Source organism: Eutrigla gurnardus, assembly GCF_963514095.1.
Source record: "Eutrigla gurnardus genome assembly, chromosome: 4".
Taxonomy (NCBI): domain Eukaryota; kingdom Metazoa; phylum Chordata; class Actinopteri; order Perciformes; family Triglidae; genus Eutrigla; species Eutrigla gurnardus.
Window position 1 is genome coordinate 21244231 of NC_139918.1, and position 20008 is coordinate 21264238.

Sequence of the window (20008 nt, forward strand, 5' to 3'; positions counted from 1 at the left end):
TCTCTCTCTCTCCCCCTCTCTCTCTCTCTCTCTCCCCCTCTCTCTCTCTCTCTCACCCCCTCACAGAGCTTATGTCTTTGTGCCGCTCACAGTGGGGCTTTGTCCACTCAGGCCGGGATGTAGTATTGTTGAAACCAGTGTGTTTCTCTCTCTCTCTCTCTCTCTCTCTCTCTCTCTCTCTCTCTCTCTCTCTCTCTCTCTCTCTCTCTCTCTCTCTCTCTCTCTCTCTCTCTGTGATTTCACAACAGAAACAATGATGGAGGATTTGGGGCCATAATCCTCTGACGGTTGAGGGAGGAGTTATAACGCTTCACACACTGTTCTGCTTCTCCTTCAAGAAAATACCTTAAAAATGTTGAAATGCATTTGCAATATTCTCCGTTTTCCATGTCTTTTGTAGTGTAAGTTTTGGTCCAACACTTTATTTATATTCGAAACACAAAAACACCACATTTCTTGTGTGTGCTAATGAGGAACAGTATTTTCCCACAATGCAATGAAGATGCTCACAGCTAGAAAAAAAAAAGAATAGATAGGAAAAATAGCTATAACATACTTGGAAGAACATTTTAGTCAGCTGGAGTTGAATCTTGACTGATGTCCGACACCACAAGTGTTGCATCATAGAGACAGAGCGCATTTAAATCACACACACACTGGAGGAGAAAACCCTTCATTACTCCCTGTTGACTTTGTGTTGTGTGAAAGTGTCTCCTTGTCATCGTCTTTTAGCAAACAGGGTAAAGAATCCAGAACTAAGTTTCTCTAAACCTAAAAAAAAACGGAGCCTTTAAGAAGACCAAAGTGAGGCATCAGCAGGAAGGATGGGAAACTGTGAGATGCTGACACAGTATATGTGTGCAGAAAGCATATTGTCCAAATGCCAGTTGTAGTTTTAGGCTAACTATATTTCTGGCTTCATTGTTTATTGTATGTATGTTTGTGGGGTTGTGGTGGAGTGTGTGGACTCTGATTGGATGTTTTAACGTAGGTATGGCTACCTCAATATTTTAATTTGACATCTGTTAATAATATTGAGACATATGACATAATGCGGGGCAGCATGCTTTATAAAACACACCCTTTAATGATCACAGGATTGAATCAACAACAGTTTCATCATCAGATGGTGCATGACTGCTCTTTACACAAAATATTGATTTTATTGCCATCAAGTGTGTGTGTGTGTGTGTGTGTGTGTGTGTGTGTGTGTGTGTGTGTGTGTGTGTGTGTGTGTGTGTGTGTGTGTGTGTGTGTGTGTGTGTGTGTGTGTGTGTGTGTGTGTGTGTGTGTGTGTGTGTGTGTGTGTGTGTGTGTGTGTGTGTGTGTGTGTGTGTGTGTGAGGAAGAAGGAGGGTTTCCATGGTAACCCATCCTCTGCTGCCGAGGGTGATGATGTAATATCACCCATCGCCGTGTTTCTGGGCTCGTCTCTTCTCACCCTCCCAACCTACACACGCGTATCGCTGCATGCGTGTGACGTGTCACGCCGTAGAGGAGGCGAACAACGTGAAACAATGGAAGTCCACAGACTGTGAGCATGAACAACATCTAAGGTAAGATAAAATAGCAGTCCCTCTACTTTCATAACCTGCAATCTAATCCCCCCTCCCTCGTTTTAAAGACCACAAACTGATGCTGGGGATTTCAAAAGAATCCAGTGCACTTGAGATATTTTCTTCTTCCTTTTACAGTAAACCATCAGATAAGAGCTGTAGAGGATGATTCCCGCCACACGAGGGGGCCAATCAGCTGCTGGGCTTGAAGGGAAACTGACAAAGGCAACAACAACAGATTAAACACTTCATTCTCAGGTCACAGAAATGTAGCACAGATTTGTTTTTTTAAAGCATCAGTCGCCGTCCAAAAACAAGCTGCAAAGCTGAATTTGTTCCTATTTCAAGGTTTAAAAGAAGAGAAGATTAACATCGTCCTCCAACAATATGAGACACGGAGCTAAAAGCAATTTCTTTGTCTAGTTTGTTTGACATTTGGGCCCAAACACAAAGCAACAACTGCCCCATACATCGGCACGTATAGCCTACCCACTGACATTTGATTGACCTTTTTCCCCCCTGTTGTTTACTTCTTTCATTTCGGCTCATAAAAACACAATTATAAACGCCCCACTGTCAGCAGTGTTTGATTTCTGATCCCAAAAGTCCCAAAGAGAGCACAGCTGCTGATCCACAACAGGTGGTTTGTTCAGGCCGCGGCCTCACATCTCTGGCTGAACAGCTCCTCCACCACCTTTGCGTCAGCCAGGGTGGAGAGGTCGCCCAGGTCCTTCTCGTTGCGGGCGATCTGCCGGAGGATTCGCCTCATGATCTTCCCTGTAGTCGACCCAGAGGGAGAGGAAGAGCACGGAGGCATTAGTGAGGAGGAAGACGTTGGTGGTAGAAGATGTTGGTGTTAAAGGTGTACCTGAGCGAGTCTTCGGGAGCGCGGGAGCATTTTGAATGAAGTCTGGCGTCGCGATTGGTCCAATTTTCTCTCTCACTAACAAAACAAGTAGAGAAGGAATCAGTGCAGATAAAAACTTGACAGACAATTCAAGGGAACATATTAAAACTGACCATAAAGTGTTGATTTATCTTATTGTATGAGAGAGCAAAAACATCTCAAGGACAACAAAAACGTGATTTGTCTGACTAACAGTCTAAAAGCCCAACGATATTTAATTTACGATGACATAAAACAGAGAAAAGCATGTTTGAGAAGCAGGAATCAGAAATGTTGGCTCGTATTAGACTAAAAAATTCAATTGTGTTTCATCAATAAAGGTCCAATTGTCTACAGTTCCACAATCAACATATTTAAAAACACAATTGACATCACTTTAAGGGTGATTTTCCCTTTAACCCTTGAGTAAACCTCCCGCCCACGTTGGAGCCTCACCCAGTCTCTTGAGCTCGTCCACCAGCTTGTGGTTGAACTCCCTGCTGTCTTTGAGGGTGACGAAGCAGTACAGACACTCCCCCTTCACCTTGTGAGGCCGACTCACCACCGCTGCCTCCGCCACAGCCGGGTGCTCCGTCAGAGCCGCCTCCACCTCCGCTGTGCTCATCAGGTGGCCTGAAAGACACACACACACACACACACACACACACACACACACACACACACACACATACATAATAAGACACAAAACATTATAATTTAAGAGATTAAAAGCAAAGAAAAATGAAAACGCAAAATGCTCTCAATAATATTACAGTTTAAACCTCAGTTTGGTATTGTTCTTGTTTTCAGAAAGTAACATACCTGACACATTCAGCATGTCGTCTATTCTCCCTGTGATCCAGTAATAGCCGTCTTTATCCCGCCTGCAGCCTGAGAGAGGAGAAAACAAGTAGCATAACTAGCATTATAGCATCTTCTTCTCTCCGAGATGCTACATGGCACTTGGGTGTAATAGAAGTTTTTTTTTCTTACCATCTCCGGTCACATAGAAGCCCGGGAACTTCTTGAAGTAGGTGCTCTCGAAGCGTTCGTGGTTTCTGTACACGGTGCGCATTATTCCAGGCCAGGGCCTCCTGAATACCTAGAACACAACACGCAGGAAACTTACAAAACGTGACAGAGGTACCATTAGTAAATATATCATGGGCAAATCATGATTGAGAACTACAATGAATTCAAATCGGTTAAATAAAAATACAGACAATGCAATCATATATAAAAAGACTGATATAAGCAAACAAAAATAGATAACGACAAGCAGAGCAATCACATCTGAAATTTTAATTATAATGAATATAAAAATGTTCTTTAATCATTGTTAATGTTTTGTTGTATTGTAATATTGTTAGTTTGTGTGGTTTGTTTTGGGCTGCATCTTTGAGATATGGTATTAAAAGTGATTATTATTTGTAATATAATGAGAATAACAACAATAGAAACTGGCGTCTAAAGGAGAACTTATCATCATAGTTATTCATCAATGTATTTATTATCTGTTACACGTATAGATCATATTCATTCTTTCAGCTTTAGCCTTTGAATGTTTTATGATTAACAGTATTCACTTTCTTTCCTGGTTACTGTGTGTATCTGTTGACACACAGGGTAAGATAAAGGTGTGAAGAATGTAATTAAAACTTACAAGATAACCCTCGGCCTCGCCTTCCAGTTCCTCTCCGTGTTCGTTGAGGATTGTGGGCTCCACTCCGAAGAAAGGGAAGGTCTGAAATATGATTTAATGTGAGATAAGCGTGTTCTCTCATTCAACAGCTCAAACGGTTGCATCCCCTTCCATTTGTTTAGTCCCGTCCTTATCAGCATGATTTAAACTGCTGGTGTTGAGGATTTACATATAAATGTCAGCATGATTGTCACTTACAGCAGAGCCTGGTTTCAGCGGCGTGGCAGCAGGCAGTGGAGTCAAAACATGACCTCCCTGCAGAGAAATAAAGTGGCATTTAAAGGAAATCAGAAATTCAGTATTTGTAGTCAGTCTTGTATGTTGTATTGACATCAACTTCTTGTTATTCTTTATTGTAAAGCTGTTCGGTTGTTTGGTCGCTGAGTCCAGATAGGGAACACTGGGCATCTCGTTGATTTGTGAGTCTAATTTGTGTATTTCTGTGAAGTTTCTGTTACATTTGGAGGATTTCCCCCCAGAAAACCTCCCTAGAGTATAATCAGTCAGAGTGAACTTTTCATTTGATTTCTTTCTTTCTCTTTCTTTTTGGTTTGAACCTGATGCAACTGCTCTAAAGTGTTTCCAGATCTGGTTCATCATTGTCTAATATACAGTTTATGACTGGGTGATTTCTATGTCATCTTTCTCATATCAACCAACAAAACAAGGCCTTGTCACTGTCGCTATGATTTCATTTGCACCCATCTAGATTTCCTGCAGAAAAACTAGAAAAAGCAATGGATTGTGGATGTTTTCAGTAATGCTTTGCACAGGACATCACATTTATTCTTATACATATGAAAGAAACGTGATTATAAATCCAGCTCCTGAATCTGAACTGAACAGCAAATGTTGAAATGTATTCAAACCCCCTTGATTCTGAAATATAAGTGAATTTCAGCTGATCACTTTACCGTCTCCGTTTGCCAGAACGTGTCGACCACGGGACATCTGCCCTGACCTACGACCTCATGGTACCACTGCCACGCCTCGGGGTTGATCGGCTCACCGACAGTACCCAGAATCCTCAGGCTGGAGAGGTCATACCTGGAGAAAGCAGGTGAGAACACCAACCTCAGATTTCTACTCTTATAGTTCTCTATATTAACTTTACTTGTTGCATGCATGCGTTTTGGAACTTAGATTATACTGCACGAGTTGTGTGAGAGCTTAGATATACATAGTTTTGCTGTTGTTAGACGGCACCCTCAGAAGACTTTTCTCCATTTTTTGATTCTACGTTCACCGTGGAGGCATGTGAGAAAGTTGTCTTTGAGTTCAAGGCAAGTGTGAATAATTGATGTCCAAAAGGTGAATGGGGGAAGTATTCCTTTTAGGATTCTTGTGAATTTAGTGTTGAAAAGGACACGTTCACACAGTATCACTCATATCATGCAGTTTGCTTTCTTCAAGCGAGAACAGAAGAAGTGAGGTGTGAAAGGAGGAAATCTCCACATGAAAGCTGTAAACCCTGCTGTAAAAACCACCTATGGCGTCATGCTGATGTTCTGAAAGTCAAACTGTTAATTGCTGTAGTTTCTGGAAATCCAGATCTTTTCTGAGCTGTTGGAGCATTAAGAGGACGCGGGCTCTTACTTCTGCAGCGGTTCCCGTCCGTACTTCATCAGCAGGCGGATGGCTGTAGGAGCTGTGTAGAACTTGTTCACTTTGTACTTCTCAATAATCTCCCAGAACCGGCCGATATGAGGGTGAACTGGGATACCTTCGAACTGTAAAAAAACACACACAGGGGGGGGTCAGTGTCTTCTAGTGGCACTGTGACGAGTTTTAATGACATTAAAACAGGCTCTTGAAGACTCACTAGGACGCTGGTGGCGCCGTTTGCAAGGGGGCCGTAGGTGATGTAGGAGTGGCCGGTGATCCAGCCAATGTCGGCGGTGCACCAGTACACGTCGTCATGGTGATGGTCGAAAACGTACTTGAAAGTCAGCGAGGTATAGAGTAGGTACCCGGCAACAGTGTGGAGAACACCCTGTACCACACACATGAACGGGGGAGGTAATGGGTCAACACCAAGACAGCAGACAAAAATAAGGGGGCTGATGACACATGTATGCAGGTGTGTGTGTGTGTGTGTGTGTGTGTGTGTGTGTGTGTGTGTGTGTGTGTGTGTGTGTGTGTGTGTAGTGACAGAATAAGACCAATAAGTCCTGTCTTTTGTGTAATAATAACGTACAATACCCACAAAATACAAAGCACAAATGCAACTGTGGTGTATCCAATATTATAGGATGCATTTACGCCCCTTAGCATTAGAAGACCATTCATTCCCACTATTTCACAGCAGAGACAAAAGATTATGTCAAAGCCAGCACAGTTAATACCATTAGAGGCCATCGGAGGCTTATCGGAGTAGAAAATAAGACGCTGCGATTTCAAAGACGTGGTTGCACACGCAGAAAATTAGCAGTCTGAATTTCCTGAGCTGCTCCGTGTATTTCTACTTTATCCAACTGGTTTCATCGTGCACCTCACCTTAGGTTTCCCCGTGGAGCCGCTGGTGTGGAGGATAAACAGCGGGTCTTCAGCGTCCAGCCACTCAGGTTCACACTCTTCACAAGTGTCTCTCATGGCCTCATCCCACCAAACATCACAGTCGGGGTCCCAGGGGGTCTGAACAAGGAACACATGCAGTACATCAGGCTATATATGTGTTTTTTTTGTGTGTGATTCCTTTGACCAAAACATTAGGTGGTCATTTAAAATAAGGATTTACCTGTAGTTTGTTGCATGCAGCTCCGCTTTTTGTCCTGAGCGCATGGTGCTTGATGACGAGGCATTTAGTGACGCTAGTAGATGATCTGTGAGGAAAGGAGGGTGTGAGAGGCGTTAAAAGGTATCGAGTGTTTGTGTTGCCCCACTTTGCCTGGATTTAAAAAAAGGCAAAGGGGTTTCACTATCAGAGCAACAGCATCTATCCTTTTACCCCTGATTCAAATGAGGAAAAAATGCCCAAAACCAGACAGAAGTAACAGTATCAGAAGTGCATAATGGTGACAATGAATCATAATCTTAAGTTAAACGGTTAAATACCCCTGCGCCCCTGATAACGCATCCCTCCCAGGCACACGTTGCTGCGGGAGACGGGCAGCTCGGGCTTCCCTGATGAATCTGAGGTCCCCATGTTGCCCAGCAACCCCGTAATGTGGAAATCTGGGCCGCGTGTTTCTTTAACATCCTTGATAACGGCTGACAGGGCTTGGCCGTGTGCGTGCGTGTTTGTGTGTGTGTGTCCAGTGACTCATATGCCAGCAGTTGAGTCCCTTTACCAGCAGCAGCTAGTGTAAATAAGGGCGGTTGCTGAGAACTGAGAATCTGTCGGCCTTTCGAGGAGGACCTACTTCTCCCTGCACTTCTTAAGGGCCTCGTCCGCAATCTGTTTCAGGTTGATTAGCTTCTCTCCTCTGTAAACACCATCTGTATACGACAAAGGGACGGAGAGACGGACGATGAGCTGTGTGAACCATCAGGAAGACTGTATCTAAACACTGAGTCACTTTACAACTTGAAAACCATCTACAAAACACGACATCCTACTGCTGCTCTGTTGGCTGCCGGACCCACCTGCTGTCACCAGGACGCCGCTCTGGGCATCTATGATCCTCTCGCACAGGGACTCAGAGGAGAAGCCTGCAAACTGATTATGCAAAGGGAGAGAGGAGAATGAACTCCATTTATAGAGCAACGTTTCACAAAGTGCTTTAAAACACGAAGAGAATGAAATGAACTGAAAGTGAAAAAACTAAGCAGCACGTCTCAGGATGTGGGAGGGGACATCAACAAGGGATGTGATACATCATTTTGGCTGAGGAGACTCACGACTTTGTATATAATCAATATCTTAAAAGCATCAGGTAACCAGTGTTAGGCAGCGATAGTCGATGATATGTGGTCATGTTTATGTGTTTGAGTCAAAATCTTCGCAGGATGACGGATTGCGTTTGGTCTGACAGTGTTTTTGTCTAACAACTTTAACCCATTCAGTGTTATTAGTAAGTAAATGAAAGTTAATTGTAAGATTTTGGATGCCTGAAAATGTCATGTTATGTAGTGTTTGGTTGAACAAAAAAACAAGATGGCGACGGCCAAAATACCAAATTTGATGCTTCAGAATGCCAGTACAAAAACCAATGGGTGGCGTCACATTGAATATGAACTACAGTCCCTCGAGTTCAGCAAAAAACTACTGATGCATGCTGTTCCCTCTCATTACTATGTTTGGAGTAGTCACCTTGTTCAACCCTACATAATAAACCGGGTATTTATAATGATCTTTTTATATGATTGTCATGTGCCGTGTCCCCTACCAGACGCTTGCATTCTGACCATGGTTAATGGTTAGAATAAGGTTTCAGCGTCGATGACAGCATCATGAATCAGGACATTAAGGAATCTGGAAAAATGTCACTGCGTGAGTGATATTGGCCGAGGCTGGCGTCACGCCAGAGGTCCTTATGTTGCAAGGTCATGTTCGTATCGAATATCATTTAAAAAAAATCTGTTGGAAAATGTACAACAATGACCAAGCACAGACAAGGTCACTTACACTTAAGTCTGCCAAATACAGCCCATTGCAAGTCATAAAACCCTTCATGTCTTGGAGCAGCCTTGTGCTATTTTTAACAGGGCTTGTAACCTTTGCATGGATGATGAGGGTCGAAACGCTTAAACCATGTTGGCCTCCTTGCAAAACTGCAAAGACTCTGGTGCCTTCCCGAGCTAGATCCAGCCAGTAAATGTCTGACCCATAAATGCAGTGCGGGTGCTGCCAGTGCTGTGTTGACACAGAGAACAGCTGATAACTGCAGGAGCAGGGCAAACACTGCTATCCTACATCCTGACTGTAAAAATGACTTCATTGGCACTGAGATGACAAGTGTTCCTTCACTCAGATTGAGTTCATGCATCCTAAATAAAGGTTGCATGGAGTGCCAGAGAAGACAGAGAAGTGGGAATTTCCAAGCTAAGAAATAAAACCTTGTATACTTTCTTAACATGCTGATTATCCTCCATCTTTACATAGCAAAACCCCACTCTTCTGCTTCTGTTGCCACTCGTCACGCTACTTACCACAACAGAGTGAACGGCGCCTATCCTGGCACAGGCCAACATGGTGTAGACCAGCTCTGGGATCATGGGGAGGTAGATAGACACCCTGTCTCCCTTTTTTACACCTTGAACGCGGAGAGAAGCAGATTTGGTGTTTTGGATAACACAAATGACATCATGCCTGATATTGGCCACATAGGCGCTACTTCTCAACACAAACCAGCAACGGCAATGTTGATTAAAGGTCAGTTTCAGCACATCGGATATGCCAAATCCTGTACTGTGTGTCTGATATGACTAGTGCATTGAGCAAACCGCATGGTGCCACATCTGGTGTGTTCCAGCATGCTGGTTAACATCATTATGTCCTTCTTCCCTCATTAAACCCCAAGCTGAAACATGTTAGACCAAGCAATGATTCTGTCATATTATGGTCATGTCTTTATAGTTAATTTCTATGGATGACCTCATCTCTCTATTTTTTAATTGATTATATTTATTATTCTTATTTAGCACAGAGGCATTTAATATTGATGTAATGTGTTTTGTAACATTTCTCACCCATTTGCTTGAGGACATTAGCACACCGGCAGACCTGGCTCAGCAGCTGGCGGTAGGAGATGGCCATGTGGTGGTCAGGTGAGTTCCCCTCCCTGAGGGGACAACATGACAAAAAACACACTGTCACAGATTGTATGAAGCTTTGACTGTTTGTGCTGATATCATCTTGCTTTCCAGGAGTTCAGCTCGTTATTTATATATTTTCATGACAGACGAAGAGTCCCTCCAGATTCAGCTCCTCTAAGTCCTTCTCAGACAACAAATTGTCCGGTGAGTTTGTTGAGTTCACAGGGGAGATGACCTGTTCCCCCGCTGTTGCTGTGTCTATTGGGTTTGGATGTTTGTCAGGACTGTTTTTCAGGAATCTTTGTGGCACAATGTTTCAGAGCCCAGCAGGGAGCTTATTGGCTGTCCTCTGGTACAGGACAGAAGCCAAAACAGTCTCCAACCTTGCATGGATTACAATGATGAAACACCGAACTGATCAATGCAACAGCTTTTCATAAAGTCCATAGATTTGACGTGATGTATAAATATGTATCTGAGCAAACCAAATCAAATGTGTCATTTCACAGGGATCAAGGATTGGACCCTTTTTGATTCCACTGCATTAAGCAAAGACAGGATGGGATCAAAATGGTCAAAAATGGAAACAAACATTATTGTCTGCTGAAAACCCAAGAGTGAAATCTTGATGTAGTCAGGGAATCATACCTTAATGTTAATGCCTGTGCATAGACAATAAGAAATTACCACCTTAAAAGACAACAAGATTGAGAAAACCTGATCCATGCCTTTATCTCTGGCAGGCTGGGCTGCCGCTGTAATAGGATTTGCTCAGGTCTTTCTAAAAATGCTCTTGACAGCTGTCACTCACTCAGAATTACGCCACTTGAACTAATACAACTTAGTTATAAATCAGCAAATGATTTATGAACAAAACACTAGTGCGACAGCATCAACCCACAGAATCTCTGAGGTCGCATATAAAATCCAAACATGGTCAAGTTCACCTTTGCCTTAAGACTTTGTGCTGTTGTTGTACATGCACCATACATTTTAATGTTTCGTATGCTCTTTTATCCTCTTGACCTTTCTTTGTATCTTCATGTAATCTGTATTTGATTAATTTCATGTCATTTATTATTTTAATCGCAACATGTGATGCTCTGACTTTTATTGTCTAAAAGATTAAAAAAACTGACATTGACATATCTTGGTGTCTGCAGGTTACAGATATAGCAGCTAATGCATAAATAATAGGAACAGTTTCTTTTAACCTTTGACAATTCCAAAGGGCATTTTGTTAAATCAAGTAAATATTCAATATTTTAATACAGGATGTTTCTCTTTTTTACTAATATTAATTAAAAATGCGTTGCTGAGTTCACACAAGCAGTTAGAAGGTTAAGAAACTTGTAGAGAATGGGTATGTATCCCTCTTCATCAAAAACAATGGGACACCTGACATTACAGAGCACTGAAATCCATCTCAATCTCAGACAAGCTGCAAATAATAGATGCAGTAACACATTCAAACCAAAAGACTTTTAAACAGTTACAGTGTCTTGTTGCAATTGCTGCTTGGAAGTGCCACAAGGTCAAAACAACCCACCTGGCCACTGGTAACTTGAATGTAAACACAGTAACACAACTGATAGACTATACCCTCCTCATATAACTTGCTGAAGCTGGTATGATAAACCCAGATGTATTACATAAGTGCACAAGAGACTTGCGTGGGCAATGGCTGGTCTCTGCTGTGCCCAGTTCCATTGAACCCCTATTACTGCTGAGTTTGCAGAACCACTATTTGTTGTTTGCTAAGCCACTTCTGTTGAAAGAGCAAATATGAGCCATAACATAGAGTCAAACAACCTTTACGGCAACTTGTCAAGGATGTAAGGCTTTACACCAAACACTTGTTTATGGAACTTGTAGGACTCTGGTAATGCTAGACTGTAATGTGTGTTTAATATGAAATCGGAGACGTTTTTTTTGCAACAAATCCAGTTAAATATCTTTGTTGATTCAGAGGATAGAAACATTGAAGCACTGACACTACGTTGTGCTAGCTTGGTTTTGCTTGGGTGCACTGGGGACACAAGAGTTGCTGGAATAGCTGACATACTGCAACTCCAGGCCGCATTTACCATTAAAGCCATCAGTCATGGCAGACAGACATCGTTGCTTACCAGTAATAGGCGATCTTTTCACCGAGATTCTTCTCCTTCACAAGTCTGTCCAGGACATTATAGCACATGTTGGTTTTGGCCCCTTCCATGCATTTCACATAAATGTTCCCTTTTGTCACATCAAAGTTGTACTGCAAGATCGATGCTGTTGCTGGCTTCTTCCAAAAGTACTCATCAGCAATGTCTTTCCAGAAAGCTGAAACAAAGTGATAAGTCATGTCGTTGTTACAGGCTGCAGACAGGGCAGATAAACACACAAGAGAGACTGCATAGACTTCTAAAGCTCAGAGGGAGGTGATGCCAGGAAACTCTCACTCAAAACACAGACGTGTTTTACCTACCTTCTGGATTCTCAAGAGACTTCCTGTACATTGCCAGATAGGAATTAAAATCAGGCACATGAGCATCCCTCTTCAGGTCATCAGGAGGGTGGTACATTTTGTCCTGGGATTCAGGAACAACCATTGTGGAAGGACAGCTGCAGACGGGCCAATGCCGTCTGAGGGTGAGTCAGAATATGGGTTAATCTGGAGTCACTGCTGATCTGTCTGGATCCTCCTGAGTAAAGTAAGAACACTACAAGGCCTCTTGTGCAGAAGTAACACAATTCAGCATGCGTAAAGCCCCACCTCTAATCCCTGAGCTGCAGGCTTGCTCACAGCCAATCTGCTTGCAGGGTGCAGCACTCCCACTTTTTCATTGGATGAACCCTCCCTGGCCTGTTGGTGGCATTATTTTTCCAAGCAAGGAGTTGGAGGAGGAGGAGGTATGCAGTAGCAGGATGAATGCTGGGGTTTCATCCGAGCATAAGGATGTTTGATTTGACTAGGAGGGTGATGGGTGCTCTGAAAAGAGAGAGAAAATATTTTGCTTGCGGAAAGCAAGTAAAGAACATACATGTTCCTCAAGGCATCAAACGCAATGTGAACGATCAATTGACAACAGAAAAATAAATATTGTTTTAAAAAAGGGTTGTTTTTGTCTATTAATAATAAATTAAATTATATTTTCTCAATCTGCAAAATATTTTATTTTCACTGTTTGCTTTTTTAATATCTACAATCCCCTAACTCCTTATTTCATCATGTTGTATTTATGTATGTTCATGTCTATAATCACTTACAATTTAATTGTATCTTTGCTTTATTGTGAGGCACTTTGTAGCATTGTTTTTAAAAGTATAAAATAAAGGTTATCATGATAATTTCCTGATTTTAACAATCAATAACGTGTAATGAATTAATATGCTTTAAAATATATTTCCCTAGTAATCGCTCGTAAACATGCAACGTGAACCACCACTCACGTTACATAACAAATGTCCAAATGGCTGTTGGCAGCATTTGCTTTTGAGCTCAAATTCCAATCTGGGATCGATTCAGTTGCGCCGCGACTGACGCCTTACGACGCGTGTTACGTCAGACCCTCTTAATCGAGAAGGAGAACTCCTGTGTTGATGTCGGCCGCTGCTGTCCCGTCCATTAGCTAACACAGAGGGACCGAACTTCAAGCCCCAAGATGTTTTTGTCTGCTGCAGTGCGCTCTGCAGTATCCCAGACGGTATGTTTGTGCTATACTTTATGGTTGTGGGTAAGAATATGATTGCCCTTTTCGATTATTTACAGACAAATGCTATGACTCCTCACAAGGGCAAGCAACGGAGGCCGCTAAGCTAGCGCTAACTAACACTAGCATGCTGGCTAATATAGCTTACTGCCGTCTTTGAACGACATTAGCAATGGAACTGAATAAGAACACACAAGCAATTGCAGATTAGTTGGATTCAAAGCACGCAACGTTAACTCACTCGACGTTGTAGTGCTGTATGTTTGTGCATGATAACGCAACGTCACAACATGTCAAAGCACTGGTGTTAAAGTCTGTTTAGGTTTCTGTCCATATAGGTTATCAAGAACAGTCAGATTTTTTATCATTCAAAAAACACAATTGTGTTATGGTTGTTAATTTACAGACTGTCAATTATTCTCTAGCTATAAAAAGTATGCTCAATTAATATTTAAAATGAATGACTTGGCACACTGTATCTGTAGTCGACATTTCATTTTCCAGTCCTTTCAGACAGTTGGAAGTGACATACCCACCCAAAGTCTCTGTCTTGGGAAGTAAAAGTAGGAATTCACACACTACCATGTAATTTATCTGTCTCCTTTCTCTCTGCATCTGCAGGCCAGGCAGGTCAGGAGTCTGCATCGATCTGCTGCACGCGCTGGAGCTGGTGGCATCTTTGTGGTGAGTTACAGTTTCTCTACCAAAGTCAAGAGATATGCAGAATAAGTCGGATGCAGAGTAGCCACCGGTGTGTTTATAGTCGGGTTTAAAATGTTCAATGCTTGTTGAACAACTCACAACATTTACTACCGTATTGTCAATGTGCTTTAGCCAGAATCTGTGGGATAAATTGACCTAAAACTTTGTAGTTTAGAATATTGTGGTTTTCTATTCAGTCAGGCAAATTTAATTCTAGCTATTAAATCAGGGACTACTTTTACACGGGAAAGCAGTGAATGCACTTAGACAAAGAACCAATGAAATAGACAATTGCATTTAAATTGTAGTGCCCACAATTATATGCGGTATTGTCTAGATCTATATCAGTTTAAATTGTCTTTTTTTGCTGACCTCTTTCGCTTTTTAACAGTGTGGCCTGTATAGCTGTAATAGAGACCATGCACATAAATATATTTACCTTCATTCGGTGTTCCACATTTGGGAGATTGAGGTCTTTTTTGGTCCTTTTAACATGATTATTTTGTATGAAATAGGCCTGTTTTACTACTTTTTTTTTACACACAATACTGATATAAATATATCTTTCACAACCACAGATTTATGTCAGTTGACTTATGAACTGTATTTACAGGTGGTATTATTTGTTTAGGTTTTTTCCCAATAAATCCAATCTATAAATTTAATAAATGAATGACTCACCTATTGTTGTGTATGTTTACCCAACGTTTAAACATACACTGTTTACCTGTCCATGTTTGCTGAAATAATCTCAAAGGTATCCATTCTTCAAAAGATCTTAATTTATCCCGGTAGATGCCTTCAGAGCCTATTAGAGATGTGATATTGTCATGTAATGGAAACATGCCATGGTGTCGTTGTCCCTTGATAGTATAGATGTTTTGAACCTGTGATGAGGAGGAAAGTAGGTTTGGTTGACTCTTCCGTAAGCCCCTCCTCTTTGGCAATGCAGTTTTTTTGTTGACAATTTTAACTTCAAACACGATTCCAATTCCAAGTTATTGTTCTCTTTCTTGAAAAATTCCGTTTTGCAAATAGTATTAAGGGAATAAATTGAACCTCGGATATTTGCTGCTCACAAGGGGGCAGTGTGTGCAGAAGCTGAAATAATGATCTGTGCTGAGTCTTTTCAACAGTCTGATAGCAGCACATTTTCCCCTGTTGGCTTACGTGATAGGTTATTCACATTTAATCAGATAGCATTAGATACTACACATAAGCCTTTAACTGAGATGGAATTGATGGTTGTTGTGTAAAAGTTTAACCATCAATCCATCATTTAGATTGAAACCTTTTTGGCAATAAATAAAAAATGAAATACTTAAACAACAATAATTTATGCACATGTGTCAATATGATGCATCGTAGCTTTGTAATGTCAAAATGATACCAACCTCACATTTTTAAACAGGATTTAATATAAATTGGCTTATGAATGTTAATCCAAGATGACTAAAGATAATTATATCTTTGGTCAAAACAATTAACTGTCCTTTTTTTCTGTTTTAGCACAGGGATACTCCTGACAACAACCCAGATACTCCTTTTGAATTCACAGAGGAGAACAAAATGGTAAGGTTGACATCTGTGTTGTGCAGCGCATTTAAGGGAACCATTGATCAATATCTGATATTTTCCCACCTGTATTGGCCATTGATGAGTCTACATACAACTTTAACACAAATTCAGACATGCTTATCTTTCGTTTTTTGATGAATATGTTATCCTGGTACTTATTATTATATTGTATTATATGGATGTTTCACCACAAACCAGCCGCTGTTTCACTAGTTTAAGCTAGATGATTTATTTTTCCTGTTTTATTTATTATCTAAGAAGCTGAAATGTGATATATTGGTTTTCTATTCATTCACCTCTGTGGTAAGTGGGAATTTACCACTGTTACGGATAGTAAAATATGAGCACCTGATCCTTATCACCAAGATAAAAGATTCAACTTGATATTTCTATTTAAAGATGATGTATCAACGCATCTCTTGTAATAATCTGTGCAGGTTAAGATTTGTTTGACCATTTTTGACCTTTTGATGATCTAATTATACAAGGAAAAAAGATGAATGCAGTTATTTGTATTTTGAACATCTCAACATTTATGTTTTTTTTTAATTTTGTATCCCTTGTAGAGGATTGAGGCTATCATTTCAATGTACCCTGTTGGACACAAGCAAGCAGCCACCATCCCAGTGCTGGATGTCGCCCAGAGGCAACATGGATGGCTCCCTATCTCCGCCATGAACAAGGCACGGTCATTTTTCTTCAATTTACAGTTGTATGACAATCAGTAAACACCATGTCGTACGTACCATGCAAGGGAATCTCTTTGAATGTTTTGTTATTGTTATAATTCAGGTTGCTGAGGTGCTGGAAGTTGCTCCGATGAGAGTGTATGAAGTAGCGACATTCTACACAATGTTCCTGCGTAAGCCTGTGGGAAAATACTTTATTCAGATCTGCACAACAACACCCTGCATGCTCTGCAACTCAGACAGCATCCTGGAGGCCATCCAAAACAAACTGGGTAAGAAATTTTCCATTTTACGGTGGGACACCAATAAAGAGATGAAAAGGCAGATGAAAACAATCTTTTTATTGCGTATATTTGAGATTAACAGAGGTTGGTAACAAACATGAAAAAATACAGCTGTTAATGCAATTCAAACAAGAGTGAGTTGTTGCAGCAAACAAGACATATGAAACTGAAATCAAGCAAGTGACTGCTGCTAACCTCATACTTTTTTCAATCAACCAAAGAGTAAGGCTGTACTTTTTGGTAAAACTCACCTTACAGCTGTGTAACGTCTGGTAGCGCTGCTTGAGTAAGAAATATTTGTTGTTTCAGTAATGTAATCTGCAGCTTGTCAGAGGAAATGAGTTAAATATAAAGCATGCCTTTATTTGTTTTTCCATAGGCATCAAGGTTGGAGAAACTACTCCAGACAAGATGTTCACACTAATAGAAGTGGAATGCCTGGGTGCCTGTGTGAATGCTCCGATGGTCCAGATCAATGACAACTATTATGTGAGTGTTTGACTAGTCTGTGCAGATGGCTTCCTTATGGGACATTAGAAACAGAATTAGGTTAAGACCTGATATTAGTTTTGCAAAGACTGTCTGCAGAGAAATCATCTCTGAGCTGCTTTCCTTTTCTTTGGTTGCAGGTGTTGTACAGACTACACTTGTGTAAGGCTCAAAACAAATTGGGGAAATGGGAACCATGACAAAAAAAAGAATCTTAAATTAACAATAATTTGTCTGGAATTACAACTTTGTCTTTTGTATGACCTGAGTTTGGAAAAAGATTAACTTCATGAGCCAGATGTGATATGAAAAGCTTTTTTTAGATTTGCGGTTACATTATCTGGAACCTTTATCCTGCACACAAATCGCCATGGGAAGTTTAGTTATTGCATGCTGAGCACAAATGAATGACCCAATTTAAATAAATGCGACTGAGAGAGGAGTTATTTTTTGTTACACTTTAAAATTGCTGAGGTGTGCGCATTGGTGGCAGAACAGGTACTTGTTGACACAAAGAGTAAGGTGGTACCGAGTTTAGCAGTTTAGGTGAATATTAAGCACTCAGAAATGCATGCACTGTGTGTTCCAATTATTATTAGTTATTTTGACTGGTGGTGTAAAGCCTGCTTTAATATGTCTGAAAATTGTTTCTTTTAGAATTGACTACAATCCTCATGAGCTCCTTGCAATACTGCATAAGTGGTTTTCAAGTAGTGCCTCGTAACCCTCCCCATTATTTCCTTAGGTTTGAGTTTAATATGAATAAGAACATGCTTATAAAGTGCTACAGGAATAAGCCCTAAAACCTGGAAATCTAGCATTTTTGTACTTCCAGTTCCCTTGTCTCACAGTCGATGGCTTTTTGGTTATATTCTGAAGTTTCTGGTTAAAACGAGCTAAACATATTTTAGTTTTATTTTTGTTCTAGAATGTAAAAATACCACACTTATGAATTTGGAAGCTTTTAAAAAAGGAGCAGGCTAACAAGTGTATTTTCTGCAATAATCCAAAAATCTAATGGAATTCTTTTCCCCAGGAGGACCTCTTACCCAAGGACATTGAGGACATTATTGATGAACTTAAAGCAGGCAGAGTCCCAGCACCTGGGCCCAGGTAATGCAAAATCATCATGAATGAATTTGATTATTATATTTTTCTGATCGATCAATTACATTTGTAGAATCGTCTATTACATTGTACGTGTACTGCCTGCACGTTAACACACATTTTCCTGTCCTTGTTTCCTACAGAAATGGCCGTTTCTCCTGTGAGCCTGCAGGTGGATTGACTTCTCTGACAGAACCTCCTACAGGACCAGGCTTTGGTGTAAGACCGGACCTGTAGACGTTTGTGGCAATCTGCTTTTATGAGTGGCGACTTGTTCCGTGAAGCTGATATTATGCTTAACTCCAACACGTGTAAATAAATAGTTCATATACCTGTGCTGTTGGTGTCTTGGTGTCTCTTACAGGATTCCAACAATGACGAGGCAATACAAATGAATTAATGGGACGAATTCTGTGTTAATAATTAGGTCTGCGACAAAAACTACAGCTCCATTAGCAACACACAACAATAGAGCTTAAAATATAAATGGATAGGACTGAATCTGGGTATCTTGTATTGAAGGTATTTTCTAGCATGACTCATAATTGGTATTTTCCAGAATTATTATTCTGGCATGTCAAAAAAAATGTATCAGAAAAAAATGACACTATTTTCTGCACTTGGCTATAATAGATACTGTATAGAGAACAGTACAATTCTATTTTGTCACAGAGCTTTACTATATGACACTGGCCTGTAATAGAAAAGAAGCCTATGTTGCAGGTGACAGCTTTCTCTGAAAAGCTCATATGGGTTTCACTTCATACAGTATATACATATAAATGCTTTTTGAAGAGTAGTGTGCATTTAGCTTGGATATACGGCACATAAGTTTGAAATATGTGATAAATAAATGTATGTATGAAAACCTTTCTAGTCAGGACTAATACAATGATGTTGAAGATTACATCGTCATTTTATCACATTATTAGTTAAAGTGAATACATATTAGCTTTCTGCAATTTATTCAAGACTACCCACTTACATGTTTGACTGTCAAAAGCAATTAAGCAATATTATATTTCTAATAGAAATGAGCACTAGTCACAACCAAATTGGTAGATATCTTGAACCTGTGTTTCAAAACTAGTCTTGATTAAAATGACAATATCTACCATCCACATACTCAAAGATATAATAACAATAAAATTGGAGGCTACAACTTATTGAATATGGTATGTTAATCTCCCTAATAATAATGTAATTACTGGAATCGTAAATGAGCACTTTGAAAAAAGTTTTAGCCATGTTACATTTATATTCTGATTTATTCATGAATTCCAGATATCTTTTAAAGTTAATCCGGCCAGGCTATTATAATAATAAACCCCTTAAACACACATCCCCCTTGCTACAACTGCTCCTGTCATTTCCATCCCGCCCCGGTGGCGTTTTTCGTGTCTAGCCGGTGCCCCTCCTCCACTCCGGCTTCCTCTTGCGACTTTCAAGCTTGCTCCGCAACATATAATATTATGCACCATGACGCATGCGCGCAACATACACCATGATGCAAATGTCACTGCGCAACCAATTCAAAAGCTGGACGACATATTCGAGTTGGCGGGCGAATATACACGATGAGTTCATAAGTGAAATTGACACCACCTTATCAACCCGTGTTTAC

At 40.6% G+C, this 20008-nt stretch overlaps 2 protein-coding genes across 2 annotated transcripts; one reads left to right on the plus strand and one right to left on the minus strand.

Annotated features, from left to right (window-relative positions):
- Positions 1–1066: 1066 nt before the first annotated feature.
- acss2l (acyl-CoA synthetase short chain family member 2 like) lies at positions 1067–12598 on the minus strand. The gene is made up of 18 exons (XM_084008628.1): positions 12311–12598; positions 11970–12165; positions 9775–9866; positions 9235–9338; positions 7729–7801; positions 7506–7581; positions 6881–6965; positions 6640–6777; positions 5966–6136; positions 5740–5873; positions 5058–5190; positions 4342–4398; positions 4105–4185; positions 3435–3543; positions 3264–3332; positions 2898–3074; positions 2424–2498; positions 1067–2332 (listed from the first exon to the last, which is right to left on the minus strand). The coding sequence occupies exons 1-18, from the start codon at positions 12432–12434 to the stop codon at positions 2205–2207; spliced, it is 2022 nt and encodes a 673-aa protein (XP_083864754.1). The 5' UTR covers positions 12435–12598; the 3' UTR covers positions 1067–2204.
- Positions 12599–13371: 773 nt separating this feature from the next.
- ndufv2 (NADH:ubiquinone oxidoreductase core subunit V2) lies at positions 13372–18721 on the plus strand. The gene is made up of 8 exons (XM_084007780.1): positions 13372–13529; positions 14157–14219; positions 15747–15809; positions 16382–16498; positions 16608–16776; positions 17168–17277; positions 18314–18390; positions 18528–18721. Exons 1-8 carry the CDS (start codon positions 13488–13490, stop codon positions 18619–18621), a joined length of 735 nt encoding a protein of 244 aa, XP_083863906.1. The 5' UTR covers positions 13372–13487; the 3' UTR covers positions 18622–18721.
- The last annotated feature ends 1287 nt before the right edge of the window (positions 18722–20008 follow it).

What these genes read in the sequence shown, in the direction of transcription:
- acss2l (XM_084008628.1), bottom strand. Translation starts at nt 12,434, where the DNA reads ATGGTTGTTCCTGAATCCCAGGACAAAATGTACCACCCTCCTGATGAC. An exon ending in CTTAAGAAGTGCAGGGAGAA is followed by an intron (nt 6,966 to 7,505) that starts GTAGGTCCTCCT and finishes CTTTCCTCACAG; the next exon opens with ATCATCTACTAGCGTCACTA. An exon ending in GGACGAGCTCAAGAGACTGG is followed by an intron (nt 2,499 to 2,897) that starts GTGAGGCTCCAA and finishes TTGTTTTGTTAG; the next exon opens with TGAGAGAGAAAATTGGACCA.
- ndufv2 (XM_084007780.1), top strand. Translation starts at nt 13,488, where the DNA reads ATGTTTTTGTCTGCTGCAGTGCGCTCTGCAGTATCCCAGACG. An exon ending in GCTCTGCAGTATCCCAGACG is followed by an intron (nt 13,530 to 14,156) that starts GTATGTTTGTGC and finishes CTGCATCTGCAG; the next exon opens with GCCAGGCAGGTCAGGAGTCT. An exon ending in CTATCTCCGCCATGAACAAG is followed by an intron (nt 16,499 to 16,607) that starts GCACGGTCATTT and finishes GTTATAATTCAG; the next exon opens with GTTGCTGAGGTGCTGGAAGT.